This window comes from Camelus ferus, chromosome 11, assembly GCF_009834535.1.
Source record: "Camelus ferus isolate YT-003-E chromosome 11, BCGSAC_Cfer_1.0, whole genome shotgun sequence".
NCBI lineage: Eukaryota > Metazoa > Chordata > Mammalia > Artiodactyla > Camelidae > Camelus > Camelus ferus.
The window spans coordinates 34583310-34611269 of NC_045706.1; the positions used below are offsets into that span (position 1 = coordinate 34583310).

At 37.2% G+C, this 27960-nt stretch overlaps 1 protein-coding gene across 8 annotated transcripts in view; it reads left to right on the plus strand.

Annotated features, from left to right (window-relative positions):
• The window catches only part of RNLS (renalase, FAD dependent amine oxidase), a 278225-nt gene that overhangs the window by 175504 nt on the left and 74761 nt on the right, over positions 1 to 27960 (plus strand). For all 8 annotated transcript variants that reach the window (XR_004323913.1, XR_004323910.1, XR_004323911.1 and 5 more), the window contains exon 5: positions 8943 to 9116. Coding sequence is in view for 1 of the 8 variants with exons in the window: in XM_014562758.2 (XP_014418244.1) it covers positions 8943 to 9116 (174 nt within the window). In the remaining 7 variants the exon portion in view is untranslated. The remainder of the gene's footprint in view (positions 1 to 8942; positions 9117 to 27960) is intronic.

Here is a 27960-nt window from a genome sequence, read left to right on the forward strand (position 1 = left end):
AGAAATTCTTCCTGCATCACTGGGGAGAGGAGAGGAAACCTGATTCACCACCAATGCTGATAGCAGCACTAACAGTTTGAGCCTTCACAGTACTGCAAAGACATTTTAGCATATAATCTGCCCCTAGGATAGCAGGAGTGCCTGTTTAATCTTGGAAGCCTAAAACCTTGCTCCTAAAATAATAACATGTTTATTTTTATTTTTACCAGAAACAGCATAACATCATGATCAGTTAAGTATTACTGGATTTTAGAAACTTTAGCGTCCTTATGTTTTAGTGTCTTACGGATTTTTTTTTAACCAAGGTAGTATATACTGTTTATGACTTCTTTAAATTTACATAGTACTCCAACATATTAATACCCTATGTATTTCAAAAAACCAAATTCATTTACAGCACTATAACTGGTCACCAAAATGAGGGGAAGGAAACTGTACAGTTGTGAGAATGTGCAGATGTTCTCATTAAGGCAACATTGACTCAGACAACCATTTAGTTTCTGTCCCCTCAAATGCCTCACAATTCTGGAACGCCTACTGTGACAAATAAATGTCAGCACACAATATTTCCTAAATTCTTACAAATCTTTCACTTTCTGACTCATCTGGTGAACTGGGAGTAGAAAGTGTCTTTCTTTTCTTCCCTTTTTAATGCCACTTAATGCATTGACTTTAGGGTTCCACAAAACTTGGGAAACGTGATAAATTTCTCTTACTAGATATGAACTTAATTTTCCTAAGATGCTTATGATTTTTAATGTGTTCTAATGACTTCTTAAAAAAAACTATGCACAGCAACCAGATGGAATGTACCTGTTAAAGTTTGTATTCAGATGATGATTAGCATTCTCCTAAACACATGAGTGTAAAACCAGCTAAATCTTAAATTTTTATCAAAATATTTTTATTAAGTGACCAAAAAACAATACAGAGAAACCTGATTCTTTGGCACCTTTCATTTTTATGTAATCCTGGGATAGGATTAGGATTAAGAAAAATTTAATGCTAGCATATTAGTGTAATGATGATACAAAATACAGGTTTTCGTTCTTTTCAAAAGACAAATCTTTGAACATTCACCATTCTAAATTTGTTAGCTAAAGAATTCCACAATTTATGTTAATTTCTCAAAAATTATTGTCTGAAATGGTTTTAGCATCTTTACTACTCCTTACTTTTCAAAAAAAAGTTTCGGTTTTTTACCCTCTACTCTGAAAATGAAGTGCATTTAGTACGTACACTTCAGCCAAGAGATATCTTTGATTTAGTATTATCCTGATATGCTTGAAATTTAGGATCTTGCCTCCAAAGTCTTTTTAGAAAATGTTTCTAAAGTATGTTATACATGTAGACACATCTAAAGGCTTTTAAATTCAAGAACTGTAGTGTTGGGTCTTTGCAATACATTTATCATGTGCCAGACACTGTGCTAAGCACTTAGTATTATCTCATTTAATTTCTTTACAATCTTTTAAGGCTGGGACTATTATTCTCAGATGCTTAGCGGAATTAAGCGATTTGACTAAGGTCACACAGATTGTGTCGGAGCCAGGATTGAAACCCAAATTCTTCTGACTCCAGAGATACCTCTCAGGATGAAAGAAATATTTTTCCAGGGAAATCCCACATAGATATAACTGCTGAAGTCTGTCCCGAATAAACTCTAGATTTATTGCTTGCCAAAACTATTTTTGAAACTGTGCTTCCAGGCGTAATGATTTCTATACCCATAGAGTCCACGTGAACATTCAGTTTATACCGGGTGAAGTGAAATGAAACTAGTTCTGTGATGCTTTTGCACGAAAGGAATGACTCATGAATGGTAAGATTTCAAACTCTGTACTGGCCTGCTGGGAGAACTATTTATGGAAAAGTGGGTCTTTTCAGCACTATTTCTACTACCACTTTGAGTAAAGAGAAGTCAGCTATTCGGGCTAAAGTGCTGTTGGCTTCATGTACACACAGAACTGGAGGGTCTAATATTAGGAGTTAAATTTAGGCATGAAACTTCTTGACCTTTCTTGGAATTCGACATAAAAGATAAAAGCAATAATAAGTAAATGAAGAGCGGCCACGGTCCCCTGATGTACAGCGTAAGCAGTTATAATACAAATTGACTTCCTAACTTCAACTGTTCCCAGGCTGAAATTCTTTACATATGGTAGCAAATTGGGAAATTAACAATCCTCTTAATTGGCTATAAATGACAAAAATTCTAGAAGGAGGTTAAGGTTTTCAGCATCATTTTACCGTCTGTGTGAACATTTACCATTAATATTGATAATGAATGCCAAGTTAATGCTAAAAGATACTTGTTTTACTATCAATATGGAAGTATTCATTGTCATGCCAAAAAACATCAGCTTTTAGTAAAGAGAAATACAGCTGAAAGCAGTACTTTTTTACTTATGAAAACACAGACCTTCAAAAATCACAAAATATTCTTATTAGGAATACTTCTGGGTACAAGGATTCGGTTTTAAAAAGTTGATCTCTATCACTCCATAAGAGTAGATTATATCATGCTTCGTTTCAGAGTAATTTCCTAGAAGAAGCTAGAAGAAAATATAGCCAAATATTGTTTCAGTCAGGGTCTTAGCAAAAAATGGATGGTATATTTAAAAGGATTTTACCTGACAGAATGTAATGAAAGGGCATTTATAGAACACTGGGCAGAGGTAAGGCAACCCACAAAGGATATTTTGCTACCTGGGGACAGGAACAGCAGGAAGCCATTACTGCCCCTAGTTCTAAATGGATGAGGAAGAAAACAAGGTGTCCAGTGCCCCAGGAGTGTTGGAACCATGGAAGAAGCTCTGCCTGAAAGGAACTTCAATGTAGAGGAGCTCAGCATTGTCAGCACCTGGCACAGCAAGAAGGAGCAGAAGGAACTGATATTCCAGCTTCTGTCTCCTTCCGCCCTCCATCCTCCTGCCTCTGCCTCCCATTGGCCAAAACCATCCAGAACCAGAGCTCATGGGGATTCAGCCAATAGCCTGGGCAGTCACCCCCCCCCCCCCCGGCACAGAGCAAACAGAGAAGGGCAGAGGGTGGGTGTGGGGGAGCAAGAATAACCAGCACAAATCAAGTTTTAGACTCCAAGTGTTTAAACAGGAAAGAAAGGAGGGAAGGAAGGAAGAAAGGGAGGGAGAGAGGGAGAGAGAGAGAGGGAGGGAGAAAGGAGGAATGAGTGAGAGAGAAGGAGGAGAAGAGAAGAAAGAGAGAGAAGGAAAAAGAAAACAACCAATAGATTACCTAAATAAATATTATATCATACACAGTACTAAAAATTAAACAACATGTAGGAAAAATTGTATAACATACAATAAATGGAGATCTATCACCTATTGATAAAAATCAGCTGAATAACATGAATTCAATAGACCAATTAGCAAAATGACATGAACAGATTGTTTCCAAAAGAGACAATACATCTGGGCTTCAGTAGATACATGAAGAACGTTTAGCATCATCAGGAGTTAAAGAAATATATTTTAAAACCAAAATGAGATGTATTTTTTCTTTTAAATTATCACCAAAAAAGTAAAAGGTAATACTTAATACAGGCAAGGATACAGTGAAATGGGTCTTTCATAAACTGTTAGGGGAAGTGTAAACTGGTGCATCTTTCTGGAAGTCAATTTAACAGTAATTCCACTTCCAATAGTCTGTCTTAAGGAAATAATTAGAAATGTAGGTAAAGATCTATGCTCAAAGATGTGCATAACAGCTTTAACTATCATGGACAAAAAAGGAAACAAATATCCATTAGTGAAATGGTTAAGTTCAGATTACATAGCATCCACTCCATCAGATTGTATGGGGCACTCAAAATTATGTTCACAATGAGGATTTTTGGTAATTGATAAGCAGAAATGCAGTATACAAAATTATATGTATAATATGATCACAGCCATGTTTAAAAGGAAAAAGTCAGGAAAGTACTAAAGAAGAAATATCAGAAAGTTGATAGCTGTTTGGATAATGAGAATATAATGATCATTTCCCCTTTTGTCTCTTTATACCTGTGTGTACTTTCCAAACATTCTAAAATGAGGATGTAATCATCATTTATAAATGCCTACATGGCATCAGTCATTAATTATCCTGAGACCTGGACCCAAAAAAGCTCATGAGGCACAGCCTTTGCCTCAGGTTGTTTATAATGTGATTTCTCATTTTTATATTGTAACTTTTAAAATTATAGAACAACGAAATTGTTGTTTAGTGACAAGGGTAGGTGAGGGGAAGTAGTGTCCCATCTATTCCTCACTTGATCTCTTCCCTTCACACCACTTTTTCAAACCAACAGAAATTCTGGCTGTTTTAACTTCAGAATATATCCAAAATCCTATGAAAGGTAAACCAATAAACCTTTCAGAGAAAATAAATAAGAGAATATCTTCAAGACCCTGGAGTAGGCAGAGTTCTTAAACAGAGCGCAAATGGGCTAACTATAAGTGAAAAAAAATGGTAAATTGTACTAAGTTAAAATTAGAATTCTGATCATCAAAGCACACTACTAAGGGACTAAAAAGGCAGGCCATTGAGAAGAAAGTTTTTACAATTCATATATAAGACTCATATCCAGACGACATAAAGAACTACCACATAGTAATAAGAAAAAGTCAGACAACCCAGAAGAAAATGAGCGGAGGTTTGAACAGACAATCATAAAAGGATATCCAAAAAAATATGGAAAGTCTTCCAAATATTAGTCATCATGGAATACAGATTACAACCACAATGTGATACCACTACCTCCCAAGTAAAAAAGGCAGATTGTATTGACTATACTTCAATTTTAAAAAGGAAAGAAAAGAAAGAGCAGATTGTAGCAAACATGGATGAAGATGTACACCCTTGGTGGGAGTACGAATTGGTACTGTCACTTTAGAAAACCATTTGATGGAAGCTACTAGAACTAAAAATCAGGGAACCTCATGATCCAGAAATACAGTATGTACCCAAGAGAAACACACACATGTGTTCTTCACGTTACTTTTGTAATTGCCAAAAACTGCGAACAATCCAAATGTCCATCAACAGTAGAATGGACAAAGTGTAGTAGTACATACATAAAAGCAATACTGTTCCACAATGAGAATCAAGTACGACTACATGTAACAACATTTATAAATATCAAAGCATGATATTGAGAGAAAGAAGCCAGACACAAAGAGTACATACCGCATCATTCTATTTATATGACATCCAGAAACAACTCAACTAATCTATGGTGTTAGAATTCAGGATTACTGATTACCCTTGGCAGCGAGTGCCTGTAGAGCGGAAAAAAGTAGCTTCTGGGATTCTGGTAATCTGTTTCTTAGTCTGGCTGGTGATTATACTGGTGCATTCACTTTATGAAAATTCAAGGCATACTTTTCTGTAGGTATATTAAACCTCAATTAAAAATTACATTATATATATGCATATGTTTGTGTGTGATATACACACATATATATACACATACACACACACGTTTATATATTACATCCAAAATATAACCACTTATATCTATATATTATAAATATGTAACCACATAATAAATATGTAACCACTTCTGACCCTCTCCATTGTTACCTCCAATCTCAGACACTGCAGTCCCCAATTCCTCGCATCCCTGCAGTCTTCACCTATAGCCAGAATGAAAATTTTTAAAACAGAAGCCAAGTCATATCTGTCCCTGGCTCATAACCTGTAGTCACTTCCCATGTCAATCAGAATAAAATCCTCAGAGGAGACATACAGCCCTGACAGCCTATTTTAAATAGCCTCACTACCCAGACCTGTCACTTTCATCCCCTTACCCTGCTTTCTTTTTCTTTATAGTTCTTATCACCAACTGACACACCATTTACTTGGTTATTTATTTATAATCATTCTCTCTGCCACTAGTAATGTAAGCTGCATGAGAGCAGGGACTGCATTATATCACTAACATTTAGAATAATACTCGGCATCATAAAGTAGGCAATGAATGAATGAATGAATGAATGAGATCATCACCAAAACACATAGGAAATAGGCAGAATATATATGTCTAGTCCTCTTTTATTGGTTAGGACACTAAAAGAATGGTTACATTAGGAAACAAAAGAAATGAAATTACTTACTTGATGTAATTCAGGAGTAGTCTATGTCTTCTGTTTTTCTCTCTTTCTCCTCTGTCCTTCCCCTCCCCTGTCCTATACTCACACGTGTGGGCACCCACAGGCATAGTCAAAGAGGGAATGCAATAAGGACCGTTCTCCTAACTGACAGAAGTATGAGTGTAAAGTACCCCATTCAGTACAATTTATAGCCACTTCACTCACATCAGATAGTCATAAAATATAGTCTGTATTATATATACATGTGTGTTTGTGTGTATATAATTACAGAGATTATATAAACCTAGTGGTTCAGAATTAAATGAGGAATGACATCCAAAGATTCATTATATTGAAATTAGGCACTTTTCTATGAGCTTTGTTTTGTGGGTATACAGCCCTTTTGAATATTTGATAGTAAAGAACCTGTTATTTTTCTTGCTGAAGTGTATGTGTTTAGGACCTAGGGCTGCTCCCTCCAGCATTTTGCATTAAAAAAAATTTCAAACAAAATAAGATCATTTTGTTAAGTCCTGCAACAATCAAAAACTTTCCAGGCCCGGAAGATGAATTTTTTCTAAGTGAGTATGTCCAAAAATGGAGATTGTTTCAGTCAAAAGTTTCACCTCCCTGTTCTCAGAATGAATTGTAGAGCTCCTGGAGCAGACAAGGGTGTTTAAGGTTAATCTCTGTTTCTATGTAGATATCAATTACCTTTTCAAAGCGCTACCCAGTGGGATTTGCCACTTGGCAGCTTGTCTAAAAACTAGCTAAATGTGCAAACGTGTGTGGCAGGGGAGGAAAAGGTCCAGTTTGGTTGTCAACCTAGTTGACCTTTCAGTTTGGGTAAAGAAAAACATAAAAATCATTTTTTTAAAAAAGAGTTTTTTAGGCCCTTTCAGTTGCTAAATAGCTGACTTCACAGTTTTGTTGGTTTATTTTTTAAATTGAAAAAAATGGGAAACTCAGTGATAAGCCCCCCAGTACACAGTATGTGCTCAACTGCTAGTATTAGTCTTCCTCACCTCCTCCAGCTCAGAAAGCAGTAAGCACGACATAGGCCCCATAACTTTAAAAGCAGATTGAATAATAAAATGAAGCCCACAACACATTGAGTGCAACAAAGCCAGTGTCAGAAGATCACTCATTCATCAAGTAGTTAAATCTTTTAATAAGATAGAAAATTATGGTTAAATGGTAAAAGGATTGATGCCTTTTACTTCTAAGTGCAAAATAACCATGAATGTCAGAGGAGAAAACGATGCCAAAGTTCGTTTTGAAGCTCAGACTTACAGATCAGGAGGGGAACGTATGGAGTAATCAGGACATGTACATGACTTCAATGCAGGAATTCTAGCTTCATCTTTACCACATGACTTGGAAGCTGTGTGGCCTAGGGCAAGTTACTTAATGCCTCTGCGTCTCAGCTCCATAGAGATGTAAAACTAGGATGGTGAAAACACCTATCTTGCAAGACTCTTGTGAAGATTAAAAGAGGTCTTAGCTCTAAAAATGTTTTGTAGCCAAGAGCATGCTGTGATAATGTACAGGATTATTACTGTGCTTAAATAATGTACTGAGTACCCTTCTGTCCTTTCTTCCACCTAAAGTCACTTCTCTAAGGGTTAGCTCAAGTTACCCGCCATCCTTGAGGTTTGCCAATAACTACTTTTTTCAATTAAGATATTTTTCACTAATTAAATAAGAACTTTTCATATGTTTCATTTCTGAACCTGCCTTCCTAAGCCTTTCAGAATAGAACTATGACCTTCTCTGAAGCCCAAATTATTAGTACACATGAATGAGCAGCTCCCTGAGACTCTTAAGGGTAGGAAGATTGGAGGTGGAGATTAAAAAGTGAGAGAAATCTTTTCCTTTTTCATCCCAGGATGGAACATTGTCCCATTTTCCTAAATACTTTTCTCTCTATAATAGAAAAAGTAACTATGTAATGAACACTTATCATACGCTAAGCACTGTGCTATGTGTTATTTATGTAATCCTTCCATCAGAGTAATGTATCCTTCACTATTACTGCCACTTACAGACAAGAGGACTATAATTAGAATAAGTATCTTGACCAAGGTCATCTACCTAGTAAGTGCTAGAGTCAGGATTTGAACCCAAACCTCCTTTCCCAGTCTTTTTCCATTTGCTGATCATTTATTTACCTCCTACATTTTAACTAACTTTGTGTGTCTGTGTTTGCCTTTTTGTCCCTTTTTACTTTCATCCTTCGTAGTTCTGTAATGAGTAGAGTAGAGGACTGTAACAAAAAAGACTAAGGTGTGGTCGCCCTACTTAAGGAACTGTGATAATCCAGTGACTGAAAGATGACAGTCAAACAAATGACTATATGACATGGGAGAACGTAAGAGGTCCGTAAGAGATGAAGCATCAGTCTCCTCCCCTGTAATGTGGGACTAGCACTCGACCTTATCCAGTACTTGTTAGGATAGAGTGAAATGCTTATGTTAAGTGTTTGGCAAAGACCTTGACTTTTAATAAGTAGTCGGTGTATGGAGTCTATAATGTTTCAGACAGTCCCAGGGTCATAACTAAGATCCAAAGCTAGAAAAGCAACATGACATTAGAGTTTAAGAACCTTGAATGTCAGTCTAGAGAGTTTGGCCCTTCAACTTGATAGAAACAAGTGTGCCAAGGTTTGTAATCATTCTGCAAAGAAATTAGAGCTAATGCTATTTTACATTACCTTTCAAAATTTGTCATAAGTAAGAAAGACTTGGTGGAAACAGTTGGAAGTGGTTTAAAGGAGTTATGAATTTGATGCCTTAAAAGGAAAGATGGTATTTTCAAGTCTGATGCCCTGTACTTTTTCTTCTACAGTAATTAGTGAGAGCCAAAGGCAGCAACTGGAATCTGTGAGCTACTCCTCTCGCTATGCTCTGGGCCTCTTTTATGAAGCTGGCACGAAGATTGATGTCCCTTGGGCTGGGCAGTACATCACCAGTAATCCCTGCATTCGCTTCATCTCCATTGATAATAAGAAACGCAATATAGGTCAGTACCCCCATTATTTCCCTTAAATACAGTAACAATGGTGGGTGTAGATCATGAAAAATGCTGTTTAATTGAGTGTTGCCATTCTGAACAGAGCAGGCATTTAACTCCAAGCCACAGGGGATAAAATTTAATGTCACATTTGGCCAATAATAAAATACACAGTGAAACCAGCAGAGTTTTTCAGAAAATCACTCACCACATGGTTTGTATTACTGAGTTTATGAAAATAGTATCAGATGGTTTAAGATTTCAAAATGGCCCAAGTTCTTGCTTTAATATGGCTCCATCTATATGCAAATATATCTCTCATCATTTGTTTCTTGGTGGAGTTTATTTTTTGTTTGGTTGGTTTTGTTTTTAAAATTTGATGAATGTTAAATTCATCTTTCCACTTCCCAGGCTAGAAATAAAAAGTGAGTTTTACTATGTTATGAAAACCCTTCACTTCCATATAATTTTATTTATTTAATTTTTACCTTGAAGGCTGCATAAAATTATTTTGTATACAGTGTAACCAAAACAATAGGTAAGATGTTGTGTAAGAGCTTTACTAGAATGGGATAAAAACTATACTCCACCCTTTTTGTTGAAGATAGTTATTAAGACTAGATCTGAATTGCAAGAATAAATGTAACTGGTTTATTTTGGGCATGAAGGTGAAAGTATATTCTTATTTGTAGGATTGTAGTACTCTCTGCGATACTGCTTTTTGTGGAAAAAACTGTAATGACTAAATTCTTGAAAGGAATTGTCATTTCAATTTGTTACGGTGTATTATGGTGTAGTGATGGTTTCATCAAGCCATTAGTTAGAAGTCTTGCCTGATAAAATCACCAGCTAACGTCACTTGGCCTGATAGAACCTTATAATGATAGAACTGGGCTGGAGCATGGTTTTTATATCAGAGCACATGATCTTAGAAAAATGTTTGTTTTATAACTTAAAACTCCCTAAGGACTGGACTGTTTATGTTAACATGATACCACATATATGTACAATCAGCAGTTCTTGAAATGTCCTGTAACAGCAATGGACTAACCATTTTTAACTTTATAACTATTAGTTCTGAGAAAAGGAAAATAGCCTTTGATCTTCTCATGTTATATGTCATGAATTAGATAATATCCTTTGTGTATTGCTTCAAAAGATATGATAATCTGTTAGGGTATATTTAGTAATACGTAACAGAAAAACCAATTTAAACCTGTTTACACAACATAAGGACACTTGTTATATAATCTGCTATGGACTGAATTGTATCCCCTCAAATTCATATGTTGAAGCCCTAAACCCCAATATGATTATATTTGGAAATAGGGCTTCTGGGAGGTAATTAAGGTTAAATGAGGTCATAATGGTCAAATCCTAATCTAATATGATTGGTGGCCTTATAAAATGAGAAAGGGAGAGAGAAAGAGCTGTATCCTTGTGCACATACCAAGGAAAGGCCATGTGAGGATAGTAAGCAAATGAAAAGGCAGGCTTTTCTGCAAGCCAGGAAGAGAGTCCTCACGAGACCAAATCGACTGGCAACTTGATTTTGTACTTCCCGACCTCTGGAACTGAGAGAAATAAATTTCTGTTGTTTAAGCCATTCACTCTATGGCATTGTGTTTTGGCAGCCCATGACTGATACATTATCTAAAAGGAAGAAGTTGGGGAGACTTCAGGGCTGATTGATTCAAGAACTGAGCAATATCTTTAATGACCTAGGGTTTATCCTTCTCTGCTCTCTTCAATTCTTAATGTTGACATCTACAGAGGACTGGTAGCAAGATGGCAATGACTGTTGGAGTCACATCCAGATCCAAAAACATGTTTACGAAGAAGAGGGACTATTAGTGTCTCTGTCTATTTCTAAGAATCAAGGAAATCTTTCCAGAAACCTCTCAACTGGCCATCTTGTATCTCATAGGTCAGAATTAGGTTACTGGACCAGTCTGAAACCAATCTCTGGCAAAGGGGTTGTGGGACTATCATTATGACCCTAGACAAATCAAGATCTTCTCCTGGAACTGATGTTAGGATCCTCTTCCCTTTAGTCATATGAGGGGTAGATACCTGCATAAAATAGAGCTTTGTTAGGAAGAAAGAAGGCTAATAGTAGATGCTGGTTTGGCAACAAATAATATCCATTATTTTCAAGTAGATTCACCCTTAGGTGGGAGATAAAGTTCTAAAGTTGGCCCACTATGAGAAGAATTACATATATTCAAAACCAATTTAAAAAATCTCTTAAAACTACATGACATTTTGGAAAGTGACATAATGTTCAGTAAGTTCAGTATAGCCATTTTGCCAATATTCAGTAAATTTCAGTTTCTTCGGGTGAGGCTATATGAAATAGTTGGTTTACATTTATAGGACAGAGTAATACTTTCTACTATGAAAGGCACACAGGAAAGGAGATAGCAGTCATATCTCCCAGCAGATTAAATCACTATACAAATGGAATGGGATGGTAGGTGAAAACACCCATACTACTGTGCAGTAGCAATTTATAAAATCCGAGTTATGCAAATTTGAGAGTACAACATAAAAATATTAATAAATCTCACAAGGTGGCAGCATTTGAAGTAACAGAAATACAAAGAAAAATCTTTTATTTATATTAACAATCACACAGTTTTAAAACTTGAAGGCCAGATGAATTGGGAGCCATGTTTTTGCTACAGCCCAGGGGAGTGCCACTTCAGACAGCAAAGAAGTACCTTCCTTTCTTTGTCAGTTTTATGAAAAATTAATTTTGGATTATACAAGTTTTAAAGTATGAGAGGCCCCCAGTAATGACATTCCCTAACAGAAAATCTAACTGCCTTGCATTTAAACTATTTTTTCTGATTGTTTGGGGCCAGGGTGCTGAGTATGTCTACTTGAATTCATATAATACAAATGTCCATATAATGTAACTGCACTGTATTTTATTGATATTCATATTTAAGTAGACCGGTAAGAATTATCTCTTTATGTCACTAACATTACCCAACTCCCACCCTTTTGGGGGGGTGTTTTCTTATCAAGAATTAATACTATAAATACACACACTGAAGGGGAACATTTGTGTTCTGTCAAGGTTGAGCAGCAACAAGGTAGATGAAGGAGGGCAGGGTTGAGTCCATAAAATAAAGTCTGTTGTCAATCTTGAAGATAGCCAGAGGATAAAGGATTAGTAACCCAAACTAGACAAAGGTCAAGAAGTAATCATTTGTCAAGTGTCAGAAATAGGCAGTACCAGAACCAAAGTCTCCTTAAGCGGAGGGGCTAAATTCCAAGATGTATTAGACCCAACTTCAAGTACTCATGAGTATAGATATGACCCAATATACTTAGGTTTGTGTTTCCCAAAATGTGTTCAATGGAACACCAGCCTTGATATGCAATTTGGGATGGGGCTCTGTCATGAAATAAGTTTGCAAAATGCTATTAACTTTACCCCTATTTTGGAGAATCTCAGGGTGTATCCTATTAAAAGGCATTCCTATAGAAAAGACACCTTCTTACTTTATACTTTACCTAGAATTTCCCAAATGTACTTGACCATGGAATATTTTATTTGGGCACTCAACCTTCTAATATTCCACAGAAATCAATCCCCAAGACACACTTGAGAAAGCCTGACTTGATGCCACTGTTTGTGTTTTATTCCTGGGCAGCAACTGTAGGCCAGATTGGGGGATGAGGAAGTCTGGTCCTGAAGGCATCAATGGTATGATACTGAAATTTTTTAAAGGCGATTGTTGCAGATGAGCTCAAAACTTGGTGGGGTCATACTTGGAGATGGTTTAGTTGAAATAAGGCCTGAAATAAGGTCATGTTAATTATCATTAACATGGATAATTTTTTTCTAATTATCAATAAGATTATCCTTGTGAGAAGAATTTGGACTTTAAAAGATTTAGATTCAAATTTTTGAAACATGCTAATGATGTGATCTTGCATGATCTTTGTTTTGGAACATTAGTTTTTGTAACAAACACACTAAAAAATTTGAATGGCTGAAACATAATGGAAGTTTGTTTCTTATTCACCTAAGACCCAAATAGATGTGTATGATTGGTAGGTAGCTTTCATCAAAGAGGTGATTCAGAGACCCAGACTCCTTCCATCTTTTGACTCCACCAGCTTCATCAGGTGGCTTACAGGATCACTGTGCTCATAGGAATCAAATCAATGGATGAGAAAAAGAATGGAGAAGAGCACATAGGATATTTTAAAAGGTTAAACCTGAAAATGGTACACATCAGGAGGGCTCACATTGTATTGATTAGAACAGTTATGTGGCCACATCCATCTATTTGAAAGAGAAGCTGGAATCGTTGTCTACCCATGCACTAGGAGGAATAAAAAGTAGGTTTGATGAACATCTACTGTAGCACTTAGCATAGGTACTTCTGTGAAAGAAGCAGATTAGACCTACATGGATGATAAAGAGATTTCAACACAAGTGCCACTCATTCAACAGGGAGTCATCACCTAGGGCAAAGACTATGATTCCAAGGCTGCATCTAGACTCAGTTGAAAAGGATTCTGCCAACAATTGGCGATGTCTGTCATGCACAGGGCATAGGGAGTAGTGGGACAGATGGAAAACATTTATCTCCTTATAGAGAAAACAATCCTGTGGGTTCCTCCTTTACTCTCACACCACTGCCGTACTCACAACACTTTTGACGCCGAAGGTGTGGGTTTTCCACACATCAGCAATTCTGCAACACCAGCTGGGTATCCTACAATTCAGTTCAGTTCTGACACTACCTACAAGGAGTTAGAAGCAAATCCCATAGGCACAGGGTTCAATCCCATAAAACTGCCTTCACTTCAGATACCAATTGCAATTTTCAGGCTGTCATCTGTTCTTCTGACCAACCTAGCTATAAACCAGTGTCCCCAGGACCCCTCTTTGGGCTTGATAATTTGCTAGAATGGCTCACAGAAATCAGGGAAACACTTAACTTACATTTAATGTTTTATTTTATAATAAAGGGTATGATATAACATACAAATTAAGAGCCAGATGAAGAGGTACATGGAGTGAGGTCCAGAAGGAACCCATGTACACTACTTTCTGCCCTTGTGGAATTGGGGTGTACAACCTCCAGGCGATTGGATGTGTTCACAAGAAGCCCTCTGAACCCCATACTATTGGGATTTTTGTGGGGACTTCAACATGTAGGCATGATCGATCATTATCTTAATCTCTAACCCCTCTCCCCTTCCTGGAGGATAGGGAGTGAGGCTGAAAGTTCTAAGCTTCTAATCACAGCTTGGTCTTTCTGGTGACCAACCCCCATTCTGAAACTATCTAGGAGCCCACCAAATGTTACCTCATTAGAATAAAGAGACTTCTATAACCCAAGGAATTCCAGGGGATTTAGGAGCTCTGTGCCAGGAACTGAGGGGAGATACCAATATATATATTTATTTATTATTTTATACCTCCCAAGAAGATATCTGAGATCCTTGCCAACATATTAAATTTGGAGCCAGACTGGCCAGGAGTCAAACTTCTTAGATTGAGCTCACTTCTACCACTTATTAGCTGTGTGACCTTGGATAAATTAAACTGTTTACTGATTAATACAATGAGGAAAATAGTACTGAAGATGAAATGGTTTAAACACATAAAGAGCTTCACATGGCACTTAAATAATAAGGATCTAGGGTACCTAATGTCATAATTAATAATTTCAGTCTTCAATTGGATATTAAATTCTCCAAAGCAAAGGGAATGACTATAAAAGCCTAACTTAGGTAAATGCAACCCTGTGTTATCAGGGCAGATAGGAGTCAGAGCGGCTTCAATAAATAAAATGTATGAGTAACGCTCAAAATGATTGGTCAGAATTTTAACATCCTTCCCTGTTCACCATCCAGAAGATGGTGTTAGTGTTAGTGATCACTACAATCACTAATAGGCAGCAGTCTGCGGAGACTAAGACAATCTGCAACTCCAGAAATGTGATAGCCAATGACCATAATCCCGTAGTTTTCAACAGCTCTTTAAAGGAAACAATCCGACTCATCCAAAAAGAAAATAAATGAACAAACTTTTGCACCACATGGGATTTATCCATAAAAGGATTGTATTGTTAGGATCCTTAGTAACAAACACTACTATAATGCATGATGCCTTTAGTGGCTCTTTTATAAAAGATGCAGAAAGGTTATTCCATATAGCTCTTTGTTACATCAACTCTTTATAAAAGGCAGGAACATAATATGAAATTCTGTAAATAATTGGGATGGGCCTGGGGCTATAAAATACAGTCACCCTGTGTTCACTTAAGGGAGTTCATGATTATTCCAATTAAGCAGATAGCCATGCTGTTGACAGCACAAAATGGTCTGCTTTAGGATTTGAAACAGTGTAGAATTATCTGTCCTTAAACGGGGAGAAAATGCAACCCAGATAGGTTAACACTTTATAGGTAGAACAAAAAAGGAGGAAGGAGAAGGAGGGGGTGGTGGAGAAGGAGGGGGTGGTGGAGAAGGAAAGGAAAAGAACTGTGATCATGAAAAACTGTCAGGTTTCCAGTTCAGGCTTTTGTTTTAAAATATCAACTCCAGAAACAGCTCTCAGATAAAATAGCAATCATCATCTTAAAATAACAAGAGTAACCAGTTACAAAATTCATAATATTGTGTCTTTTGTATAATAGGCATAGGCATTTGTAATTCAATGATGTAACTGACGCTGTCCATATAAATCTGTTAAGGCAATTTAATAAACAGTAGATATTAATTACAAATATCCATCTCACTATTATGATGACGCCATAGACTATCACATGGTTGTAGTACCGAATCTTGAGATGCTCTCTCAGGAAGAGAAAAATATAAGTGTGTGTATACTTACATATGTATATATGTGTGTAAAGTATAAATATACTTATATAAAATATATGTGTATTTACATAGGTATATATGTATACATAAAACTAAATATCCATATTTTGTCATTTAAAGGCATAGGCACAAATTATAAAATAGACTAATCTTATTTCACATAATATTTGCCAGTTCAAAAACAAAATAAAAAGAGGTTTTCTTTAGAAAATGAAATAACTCAGTCCATTTTGTAAGGAGGACATTTGCACACAAAGTAAAAAACAAACAGATCCCTTTCAGCCTCTGGTTGCCCTATCAAGCTATCCTCAATGGGAAAGATTTACATCCACAATAACACTTGTCCTCCCACTTGCCAAGCAAGTGAGCTCAGTATGAAAATCAATGCCAGAGATACGGGGAAAGTGGAAAAGCAGCTAAATATATAACATCACAAATAAACCTTAAAAATATCCCATGAAGTATATTACTGGGAAAAAAATATACCTTATGGAAATTTCTTTCAGGATAATGGAATTCACAAATGTTTGATTTGTATGTTTTCCATTTTCAGTTTATTCAGTCGAATCGTTATTTACAAGTATGTATTAAATGCCTCTGTGTGCCAGGCACTGTGCTAGGAAATGAGGATTCCATAGTCCCCGCCTTCATGAAACAATGTTTTTATTTTGTTTTGTTTTATTTGGGGGGGAGATAATTAGGCTTATTTATTTATTTATAATGGAGGTACTGAGAATTGAACCCAAAACCTTGTGCATGCTAAGCAGGCATCCTACCACTGAGCTATAACCTCCCCCCGAAACAATGCTTTATGAAGTCTACTCAAATGAGAAATTCCGAAGGAAATTGGTGCTTGAGGCTCTGTTGGACTATTGACTTGAAGTCAAGTAAGAGTCCTCATAAATATAAATGGATGCACTGATATATACAGTATACAGAGCATCAACTCGCATCTGTGATCAAAACTTGGGAGAGTCATGTTGCCCCGGGACAATGTTATAAGCTTTTAAAACGATACTTTAGACCTAAGACCTTTTGTCAACATGAACATAATAATCTTTCTTTAGGTGAAGTAATGAAAGATGGGGGCTATGGAACACTCAAATTCATGAAAAAAATCAGAAACTTTAGTATGGCCCATTATTTAACTTTCTCCTGGGGCTGCTAAAACATTCAATACATGCAAAGAGGTCATGAAATGTCCAAGAGTCAGTGCTCAAAAGAGTAAAGACAGTCTGGAGTCTACAGCTGCCTGGCATTTCTGGAACTGTAAACAGTTCCAAAGTACAGGTGTATATAGCATCCACACTAAGAAGTGAGTCTATAACATTACATACACAAGTTCCTTTTTGTGTCAACACTCCACCTTTGTGTTCTGCCTGCCCTGTGCTCTAAGAGTGGTACTTTCACCTGTGGTATTGGCCTAATCTTTTGGCTGTCAAGCTGAGATTTACAAAAGACCTTCAAGTTGGCCAAGAGTTGGTCCAGAACACAAGAGCCGGATATGTTGGTAACCAAGATTAGTTCATACCTGCTATTAGTGGGAGAGAAGAGGAGAATGAGAATCAGATGACTGTTTAGGAGGAATAAATGTATGGATCTGAAATTTACAGGTTATAGATGAGAGCAACAGAAAAACTGACACAGGCTGCCATCTTGGCCACCCATTTAGAAAGGAAACAGCAAGGGAATCCCTCTGTTGACTTTGTAAGGAGGTGAAGAAGGCCAGTGTACATCATGGAGGGAAAAATCAGCAGAGGTGCACAGGTGGGAATGGCCACAGTCCCTCTGACCTCTCCACTAACAAAGGTCAAATAACTTGGTGTGTAGCTATTGTCTAATGAAGACACTGCTGTATTAAGTGCAATGACATCTCATTTTTGCTGTTTATAATTATGATCCCTTTAAGTGATGGTTCTTCTGTCTGCCAAGCACCTAGGAGAGATTAGATGCTGGTTTGGAAGTGGGAACAAGGTGAGCTAGATTGCTTTGCCTAGTTAAGGAAAAAATTTCAGACACTCGGAGACTATGGCGAGGGCAAGGAGCAGAGAAGGGAAAGAGGAGAAAGAAGACTACACGGTGAGGGGCTCTGGCTTAACCTGAGGGGTTGCTGTGTAGATCTGTAACTTGTTTGCTATATAATTTACTTGATGACACCCTCCCACAACTCCCTATTACCTCAGCATAGTTCTGGAGTGAGCCCTTGCTTTAAATCCACGGTTGCTTTTTATTGGGGAGTTGTTTTGTAAATACACAGTTGCTTTTTATTGGGGAGTTGTTTTGGAATATCCAAGATGAAATTAGATAGGAACTTTATGGTTTCTTCAGATTAGTGCCTGTGCAGAAATTTGGAGTCTGCTGTCTATATGGTAACCCTCACATCTGTTTTGAGAACCGTATTATGAATCAAGACAGAACTCCTGATCCTCTGGACCTCAAAACAAGCTCAACTTACTGTTTCCCTAATACTTGCAACCACGTCAATCTGTTGAGAGAGCTGGAAATCGGGGGAAAGCTCTCTCTGGGGGACTGAACTGTTTCCAAGCATCTTGAAGTTAAGTCCTTCCTGCAGCCTGAGGTGAAGCTGTCAGAACCCTGGATTGTAAGCTAGGGCTTAAAATGGTATACTCTGCTCTGCTTCCCAGACAAGGGCCTGGTTTTCATCATTCTGGAGGCACCTCAAAACCTTTGCAACTTCAGAATAGTCTTGTAAAACTGTGGAACTCTCAGACAGCTTCTGAGCCTCAGGTCCTGGGAGACAGTAAAGACTTGTTGAGCTGGATGAGGGCTTGACAAGTCTTCATTCTGGTCCATTTTTATCTGGGACCACGACAACACTATCCCAAAGAGATGGCAACCTTCCTTTGCCTAGAGCACCCTCAGAAAAGATTTCACCATTTTTCTCATTGTCGAGAATTCCTCCTCAGATCAATCTAAATGTCTCATGGGCTAAAGAATTGATATGTCCTGTTTGCAGAGCCTGCTGCTTTCTCCAGAATTAGAAAGTCTCTCCTTTAGGAGGAATACATGCCACTCTCTACAACACATGCTATTCATCAGTTGATCCCTCTTATCTTCATCAAGGTTGAAAATAAGAGATTAGACACTAACATCACGGCATCACAGGAGTGTGTACTCAGTGCTCGATAAATATTTGCTGAGCCATTCATCCTTTATGCAGCTCTGAGATGCCCTTCCCTAGTCCCGAAATAACATTGAGAGTTACTACTTCAGTATTGGTCACCCACTTAGCAGACAAGGAAAAGTAATGGCTAGTTAGCAAATTGTTCCTCCCAAAGACAATCTAGGTATCTATTACCACTGCCCTTTAAATCATGTAAAATGAATTAGCTCTCTAACTGCTGGATCTGGAAGCCATTGAAAAGCACATGTGAATTCTTGGTAGTTAGAATAATCAGAAGCCTCTGTTGGAGGCTCTGTACCATGCCTATAACATTGGGAATGCTTGACCACCTAGGATCAGAGGTACTGCCAGTAAGACCTGGAAGTTTTATCAAGCTTCCTTCCCAAAGAGGTCCACGTATTCTTGGTAACAACTTTACTGTGGTCTGTAGGGAATATCCATCTGCTTTGAATGATGCCCTGTAACACAGACCTTGATTTCCAAGGTTACATTTCAAAGGGTCCCACTGTTCTCTTTGTGAAAGATATTTTTTAAAATACTTGGTTAGAAAACAACTGTGCTCCAGCTGAGATATTTAACTTAGAAAATATGTAATAAGCTCTGCAAATGTGTCATTTCTCTTCCACGGCTTAGCAGTTATCTTTTTTATATTACAGTGGCATTAAAATGCTGTTACATAGGAACTTTGCCATAAATGATGAGTTCATATTAACCCAGACCTGGTGAGTGGTGAATTCCCTATTGTATAATTCATGATTTGGTTTTTATTATCATAGATGGTCAAAAATAGCCAGTATTATCCAGCATGGTTGCATGGACTTTGTAATCACACAGACCTAGTTTCAAATTATAACTCTATACCAAGAATTAGGTAGAATGTATTATATTGCTGTCTTTGTAATTAAAAATGGTGGAATATTGGCATTTTCATGTGATTCAATCTAATAGCTCTGTGACCATGAGTAAGTTTCTTGATATCTTTGGGATTTACTTATCTGTATTGTACGGTTCGTAATGTCTCCCACACATGTTTTAAGGGTTGAGTGAGATAGTATATTCAAAACTCCTAGTACCACGCCTGGCACACTGGAGGCACATAGTAAATGCTGTCTTTATAGCTGTCACATAAATTATTTTATGGTTTCAGTCTGTCAGGTATATAAACCTTTTCTTTTCATTTTAACAAAGAGGAAAGGGAAGGAAAATACCAATGGTGCACGTTTAGTTAAATTATATTATCTCTTGTTAAAAATAATAACACACATTATGTTAGTTAAACAATATCTCATTTCCCGAATATTAAGAATATTAAGTTAAATGTGGCTCTTCTTTCTTTTTATGCAATATCAAATCACTTTTTGAATAATTCCCCCCAAATTTACACTCCAGCATAGCTGAGAAGAGTTAGATACTGTGAAGTAAGCCGTCAGCAAATCAAAGGACTGAGACTAATTCAAGAGCAGGTTTTGAAGTCTTGACTGCAGACTCTCACCACAGGAAATCGCTTCATTGTGTTTTATAAATACTTTATATCAGTTAGCATTTTTAACCCTGCCCAGAATCACCGATCCATCATTTTGCCCAGATATGACATCACTGAGTCAATTTAGCCTGAAGAGTCCTTCGGTTTATTACCGGTGACTTTCTTGTTATTAAGGGAGCTGAGAAGGCTTTGATATGCCTTTTAAGATCATACGTGGGCCCTGCTACTTTTAATGATCATTGCCCCACAGACTTTATATATATGCTCATTTAGATAATGAGAAGAATCTACATGTACTGTACAGGATGTCGAATTCCCTGCATAATATGAATGAATATTAAACACTGGAATCTGAAAAGAACCTATTGAAATTCCATTAATATTTATAACTGATCTGTGGGACTAGGGGAATTCTTCAGCATAAAATATTCCAAATTCATGTTTGTAAGAATGAAGCATCCTTGAATTTAAAATATAGTTTTCTCACTGAAATAGATTTCTGTTATACATATACCTGGTGAATTCTTTGTTGTTGATGTTCCATATCCTTACATTATTTAATAGAGTTGGGAAAGGCATTTTAGAGCCTTGAGCTCAGTTGAACCTAATCCACTCTTTTTTTATTAAAAATAAAATGCCTATTTATTCCCTTTTTCACTGTCTATATTCAAAATATTGGTTTCTCAGGAGTAGCTAACAGTAGCATAAAGATTATAGTCCCGTTGATTTAAGAACTTTAGCCAAAATACTCAGATTCAATATTTTTTTCTGTCAAAATATAGCAGGAAGAAAAATTTCACTCGTCTTATTAGTAAAGGAGATAAGAATGTCCATAGTAAACCAGTAAATTTCCTCTACGAAAAGGGCCAGAAATATTTGACACAATCATAAGTAAAATCTTCACCATCTGAGTAGTCTTGTCTTTCAAATTCAGCATTTTATAATGCCAAGTCAAAACCTCCTCTTTAATGCGCCAAATGAACTAGAGTGAAGTATCGGGTCAAATCCTCCAGCCCAGAGATATATTTCATCTGTTCATGGTATCCCTTTGAACAGTTACAAATCTAAAGCTGAACCCAATTATGCAACTGCAGTGATAAAGTGATAGCCTTAGAGCAAATCAGTACACTGGCTCAAGGGGAAAACCTTGCCCAATTCAGGAAAAGAGTCCAATCATAATACCACTCAACACACAAAAATTTCATATAGGGCATGATGCTGAGCAGGCCAGAAAACCAATGCATAATAAGGGATGGGTGCTTGTTGCTGGTGAGTGTTGGGAAAGTGGGGCATTTTAGTTGACTGTCATCATAGAAAACCAGGGCTTTCTTAACACTGCGGGAGAACTCCAGCAGTGGAACACCGAGTACAAGTTAGGGCAAATCGCCTGCTCTAGGGACCTGGGAAGGCCCAATTAAAGGACTATTGAAACTCTTCCGTTTTTCCTTTTGGCAGTGCCAATAAAAGCTGCAACAGGCTGAAAATCTCCTTGTGTCTCAGGATAAATAGATGTTTTCATAAAACTTGGGAGGTCTTAGCCAAAGAAAAAACTTCTCCCAAACAGATCCTGAAATACATGCAGTCCCACTCAACGTGGCCTCATTCTTTAAATGAGCAGAATCTATGGAATTTTTAAAGGGATTAATGCGGGGAACAAGAAGAAAGATTATTCCAGCTCTGGAAAGCAAGTAGAATCCAAAATATGTCAATGTTATTTTACTTCTTTAAAAAAAAAAACTGTATATATAATAATCAAACCTAACATGGAAGCACTAGCTCTTGATTGCCTGCCTTCAAAATTCAGAACTTGTTCTTCCTCCAGTCTTTTCTGTTTCTGAAAATGGAGTCATCAGTCTCCCAGCTCCTGAAGCCCCAGATCAGGAATCATCCTTGGTTTTTCCCTCTTCTTCATCCCATATCCAATCTGCAATCAAATCATACCAGTCTTGCTTCCAGAATAGATATTGAACTCACTTCTCTTTGTCACAACTGTCACAACCCAGGCACCATCTTATTTTAACTGGCCTCTCCATAGTTGCCCCTTTCCAGTTCATTCTTCATGTAGCCAGAATTATCTTCTTAAAATATGTCTGTTTATGCCATTCCCTTTCCCATTCAAAGCTCTTTAATACTTTCCCTTTGCATATAGGATTGAATCTCAGATCCTTATCATGATGTTCAGGATCCTGAATGATCTGGTACAGGGTGTCACAAACTTTTTCTACAGATAGGGAATACTTTAGACTGTGAGCCATATAGTCTTTTGTTGCAACTACTTAGCTATAGTGGTATAACACAAGATATAGACATTATATAAAGGGATGGGCATGACTATGTTCCAATAAATATTTACCAACACAAGTGGAGGTCAGGTTTGTATGCGAACCCCTGGTCTAGCACATGCTGATTTCGCTAGCTCCTCCCTCCATGCCTTGCTTAGCTTTCCAGTCACACCTCTCATTCTTGCCATGGTTTTTCACACGCAAGACCATTGTCCTTTTGTTCTCTTTGCCTTGACAGTGTCAGTTTAAATGTCACTTCCACAGATGCCATTCCTGAATTCCTAATTTACTCTTTTATAGCACCCTATATTTTAATTTCCTGTGGCTACAAATTGATTTGTGTATGATTTGCTTAATGTCTGTTTCACCTTCTAATTGTAAGCTCCATGGGTGGAGAGACTGAATTTGCTTTGTTTCTCTTTGTATCTCCAGCACCTGGCACAGTGCTTAACATACAGTAACTTCTCAATTAAATGTTTGTTAAATGACTAGATTGTACACTTGAAATAAGGGATATGTTATTAGTAGGCACACTTCAAAATCTCAATGCCTCAAAGACATTTGTGATGAACACATTGTGGCTTACACAGAGTCACATGCAGTTTGGGCATCTCTACTTCGTCTTGTAGATCTGCTATCTGGAACATGAGCCCCTAAGGCCAGCAGGGAGGGAAGAAAGAAATGGAAGGGACACAACAACTCTTAGCAGCCTTGGACTAGAAAGAACACACTTCACTTCCCCTCAGAATCCACTGACCAAAACTAGTTACATGGCTCCTGCTTGACTGCCGAGCAGACTTGGAATTGCCAGGGAGCACATAGACTGCTTTGGTGAGCATGAACTATCTCTGCCAGAGAATGTAAAAATTAGTTCAAATATATGTCCTTTCATTAAACAGAATTGGCTATATGAAGGTACTATGAACTGCATACATTGGTATACTATAGATGATCTATTTTACCAATTAAGAAAGCTTTTCTCAAATTTTAATTTGCCTCATTGATGTTACTATCTCACTTGGTAATAATCACTAGGGTCTTGCTCTGATGTCTCCTTCAGACACTTTTCTACAAAGACGTTTTAATGTTTAGTAGAGGAAAATGCTCATCTTGTAATAATTTTACCTATGACTATGATTTTTCTATATAACTGTTAAGTTTGGTTCATTTTAAAGGAATTCTATGGCATATTTCTTCTTAAAAGTAAATTTTATAATCCAAGAGTTGACTGTAGGAGAATCACCTTTGTAAGAAAAGGAATATATGTATGTTCTCTTTGTTCCCCAAGTTATCTGTGTCTCTGTAAGTTATTCATCAGTCATAAATTCAATGAATATTTATTGCATTTCAGCTGTGGGCCAGACATCGTTCTAGGTGTTAGTGACTAAGACAGCTCATCTAGTGCTTACATTTGGCAGGGAATATTAAAACATACTCCAGTATGAAAAGAAAAAGAAGTCCTTATCAGCAAAATTTCAACAGTGTGTAATCAAACATTCTCTTTTATTATTATTATTATTTTATTTCTGCAAATGTTTGTGGAATTGAAGTATTGATATCTCTGTAAGACAGTCTTTTACTCTGTTTGGTATTCGTAGTCAGATCTTTAGTAATCCTTGAGTTATACTTGCAGGAGTATAAAAATGTACCGTGGTTTAAAGGGACAATAATTAGCTCTGAGGCCATACCCTCTCCATCAAAGAAGGTGAAAACAATTGTCTAGTTTGAAATCGGTTTCCTAGGAGTTATCTTCCTTAATTATTCAGACTTACCTCGTTTTATTGTGCTTCACTTTATTCTGCTTCTCAGATATTGGATTTTTTACAAATTGAAGGTTTGTGACAACCCTGTGTCAAGCAAGTCTATTAGCACCATTTTTCCAACAGCATTTGCTCACTTCGTGTCTCTGTTACATTTTACTAATTCTCATAATACTTCAGACTTTTTCATTATTATTAATTTGTTATGGTGATCTGTGTTCAGTGATCTTTGATGTTACTATTGTGGTTGTTTTGGGTGTCACAACACGCATGTGAGATGGCAAACTTAATCCGTAAATGTTTTATGCATTCTGACTGCCCCACCAAATGGCCATTCCCCCATCTCTCTCCCTCTCCTTGGGCCTCCATATTCCCTGAAACACAACAATATTGAAATTAGGCCAGCTAGTAACTCTACACTGGCTTATTGTCAGACACCTGGTCACCCAAGAGCTCTGATGGAGATGGGCAAGGAGATTCATGTTGTTTTCATGCCTGCTAACATAACATCCATCCTGCAGCCCAGGGGTCAAGAAGTCATTTTGATGTTCAGGTTTTATTTTTTAAGAAACACATTTTGTAAGGCTACAGCTACCATAGATAGTGATTCTTCAAAAGGATCTGTGCAAAGTAAATTGAAAACCTTCTGGAAAGGATTTGCCATTCTAGATGCCATTAAGAACATTAGCGATTCATGGGAAGAAGTCAAAATATCAACATTAACAGGAATGTGGACGAAGTTGATTCCTACCTTAGTGGATGATTTTAAGGAGCTCAAGACTCCAGTGGGGGAAGTAACTGAAGATGTGGAAGAAATAGCAAGAGAACTAGAATTATAAGTGGAGGCCATAGATTTGACTGGATTGCTGCACTCTCATGATCTAACTTTAATGGATGAGGAGTTGCTTCTTACAGATGAGCAAAGAAAGTGGTCTCTTGAGATGGAATCTACTCCTGGTGAAGATGCTGTAAAGACTGTTGAAATGGACTGTTAAAACAAAGGATTTAGAATATTACATAAACTTAGTTGATAAAGCAGCATCAGGGTTTGGGAGAAATGACTCCAGTTTTGAAAGAAGTTCTACTTTGGGTAGAATGCTATCAAACAGCATTGCATGCTACAGACAAACCATTCATGAAAGAAAGAGTTCATTGATGTGGAGACTTTATTGTCTTATTTTAAGAAATTGCCACAGTCACCTCAACCTTCAACAACCATCACCCTGATCACAGCAGCCATCAACATCAAGGCAAGACCTTCCACCAGCAAAAACACTACAACTTCCTGAAAACCCAGATGGTGGTTAGCATTTTTTAGCAATAAGGTATTTTTAACTAAAGTATGTGTATTGTTTTCTAGACATAATGCTCTTACATGCTTAATGGACTAAAATATACCATAAATATAACTTTTATATGCAATGGGAATCCAAAAACTCATGTGACTCACTTTATTGTGATATTCTCTTTATTGTGATGGTCTAGAACCAAACCCACAGTATCTCTGAGCTGTGCCTGCATGGCTTGCCTAAAGGTGTGCTCCTAGAGAGATCTGTCTCACAAAATCAGATCTCCTTCTGATCTAATAAAGGCAAGAGCCTAGGGAATGATGGAGAAGGATGGACTCAAACATGAATTCTTGACCCAGTGGAAAACTTCTCTGGCACAGAACCTCCTGAAGCACCCTGTAACAGGGCTTCTGTTGATCCTCAGGGATTTATCTTTGCGATGGAATCTCAAGATCTTATCTCTTTGGTTTTCCACAGTGGAAACCTTCAAGAAATTGCTTTCTCTGAAAAGGTCAGAATTATTTGTAAAAAAATTTGGTAATTTCCAGTTCAGTAGTTAAAAGCGATTGGAATGATCAAAGAATTCTCATGGGGGGCAATGTTATATAAGACCCTCTGTAATGCAGAAGTACTTCTAAGTCTTGAACTCTGATTTGCACCGTGTTTATCTGGGTTTTGGGGAAAACATGGGTCTGCCTCCCAGTCTTGAGTCACCCTCCTCTTCCCTCTTGCTACAGTGATGTATGTATATGTATTCACTTGTGTGTGTTGAACTACAAATAAGAAAATATGTTTCTCCTCTGTTACTACCTATTTCTATATAAGAAGCAGAAAACACTTTCCTATAGCCTGAATTTAGAACAATTTAGGAGTTTGAAAAGTAACAAGGAATGAAAAGAAAAACCAGAACCATGTTGCTCAACCTTTTTAAACTCCATACCCATAGTCTTTATTAAACCAGGCCCTAGGAGCCAGGTACTGTGCTAAGTGTTGTGTTTTACATGATTTTTTTACACTTTATCTTCACACCAACTCTCAGAGATAAATATTATTATCTCCATTTTATAGGTGAGGAAACTAAAGCTTAGAGAAATTAAGTAAAAGCATGACTTCAGCCTGAGGTTTGTTTGTCTCCAAATGATACTTTTTTTAATAAAAGTAAAAATCTCTATCCTAAAGATCCTAATAAAAATTCCCCATGTGGACTTATCTCTTGCCCCAACACCTACCCTAGAACAAAATGAGATTGGCTGACGCCTGGAAACTAGGTTCTTTTTATATTTTTCTTTAACCTCTACTTTCTGTCATTTGTATATTGAACTTAAAAGTCACTTTTAAAATTCACTTGCTGAAGATGAGATAATAACATCAAATGTGTTATTTGAAATTTCACTCGTTCCTCTCACTCCCTTCCCAGATTTGGGTCAGCCATATTCTCAGTGCCTGCCTCTCCCACCAGCCCTAGCAATCCACTCCCACCACTGCCACCACCAGCCCACCACTGAGAACTTGGGGAATGAAAGAACCTTGGAAATCTAGTTCTCCTACCATCGGTCCCTTGACAAATGATATTCACACCCATGACGTACTCATGAGGATAACTCATGTTATTAGGAATCCCACAAGGCCTCGGGTTTTCACACTCAAGATCACATGTATCAAAATACATGTGAGCAAAGGTAATGTTATTTTCAGAACAAACTTGAATCCAACTTAATATATCTTTGAAAAGCAAAATATCCTCAATCCCAGGTGTATTCATTTAACTATTGTTAGTTACACGTGATTTTCCAGAGAGCTGTGGTACTTGTGAATTATTTATCCATTTTACTGTGTGAATTGAATATCTGTGGTATGTCAAGAGCTGTTCTGGGTAGTAGCGGAGCCTGAACCAGAACAAAGCATTCTTAAACAATGTAGCACATTTTCTCACCGTACTACAAAATAGTTCACTGAATTTAAACTCAAAAGTGGGATGGAGATTAAAGCCCTAAAATCTCGGGCAAACTCAAGGTTTAGAAAGCTCAGATGAAGAG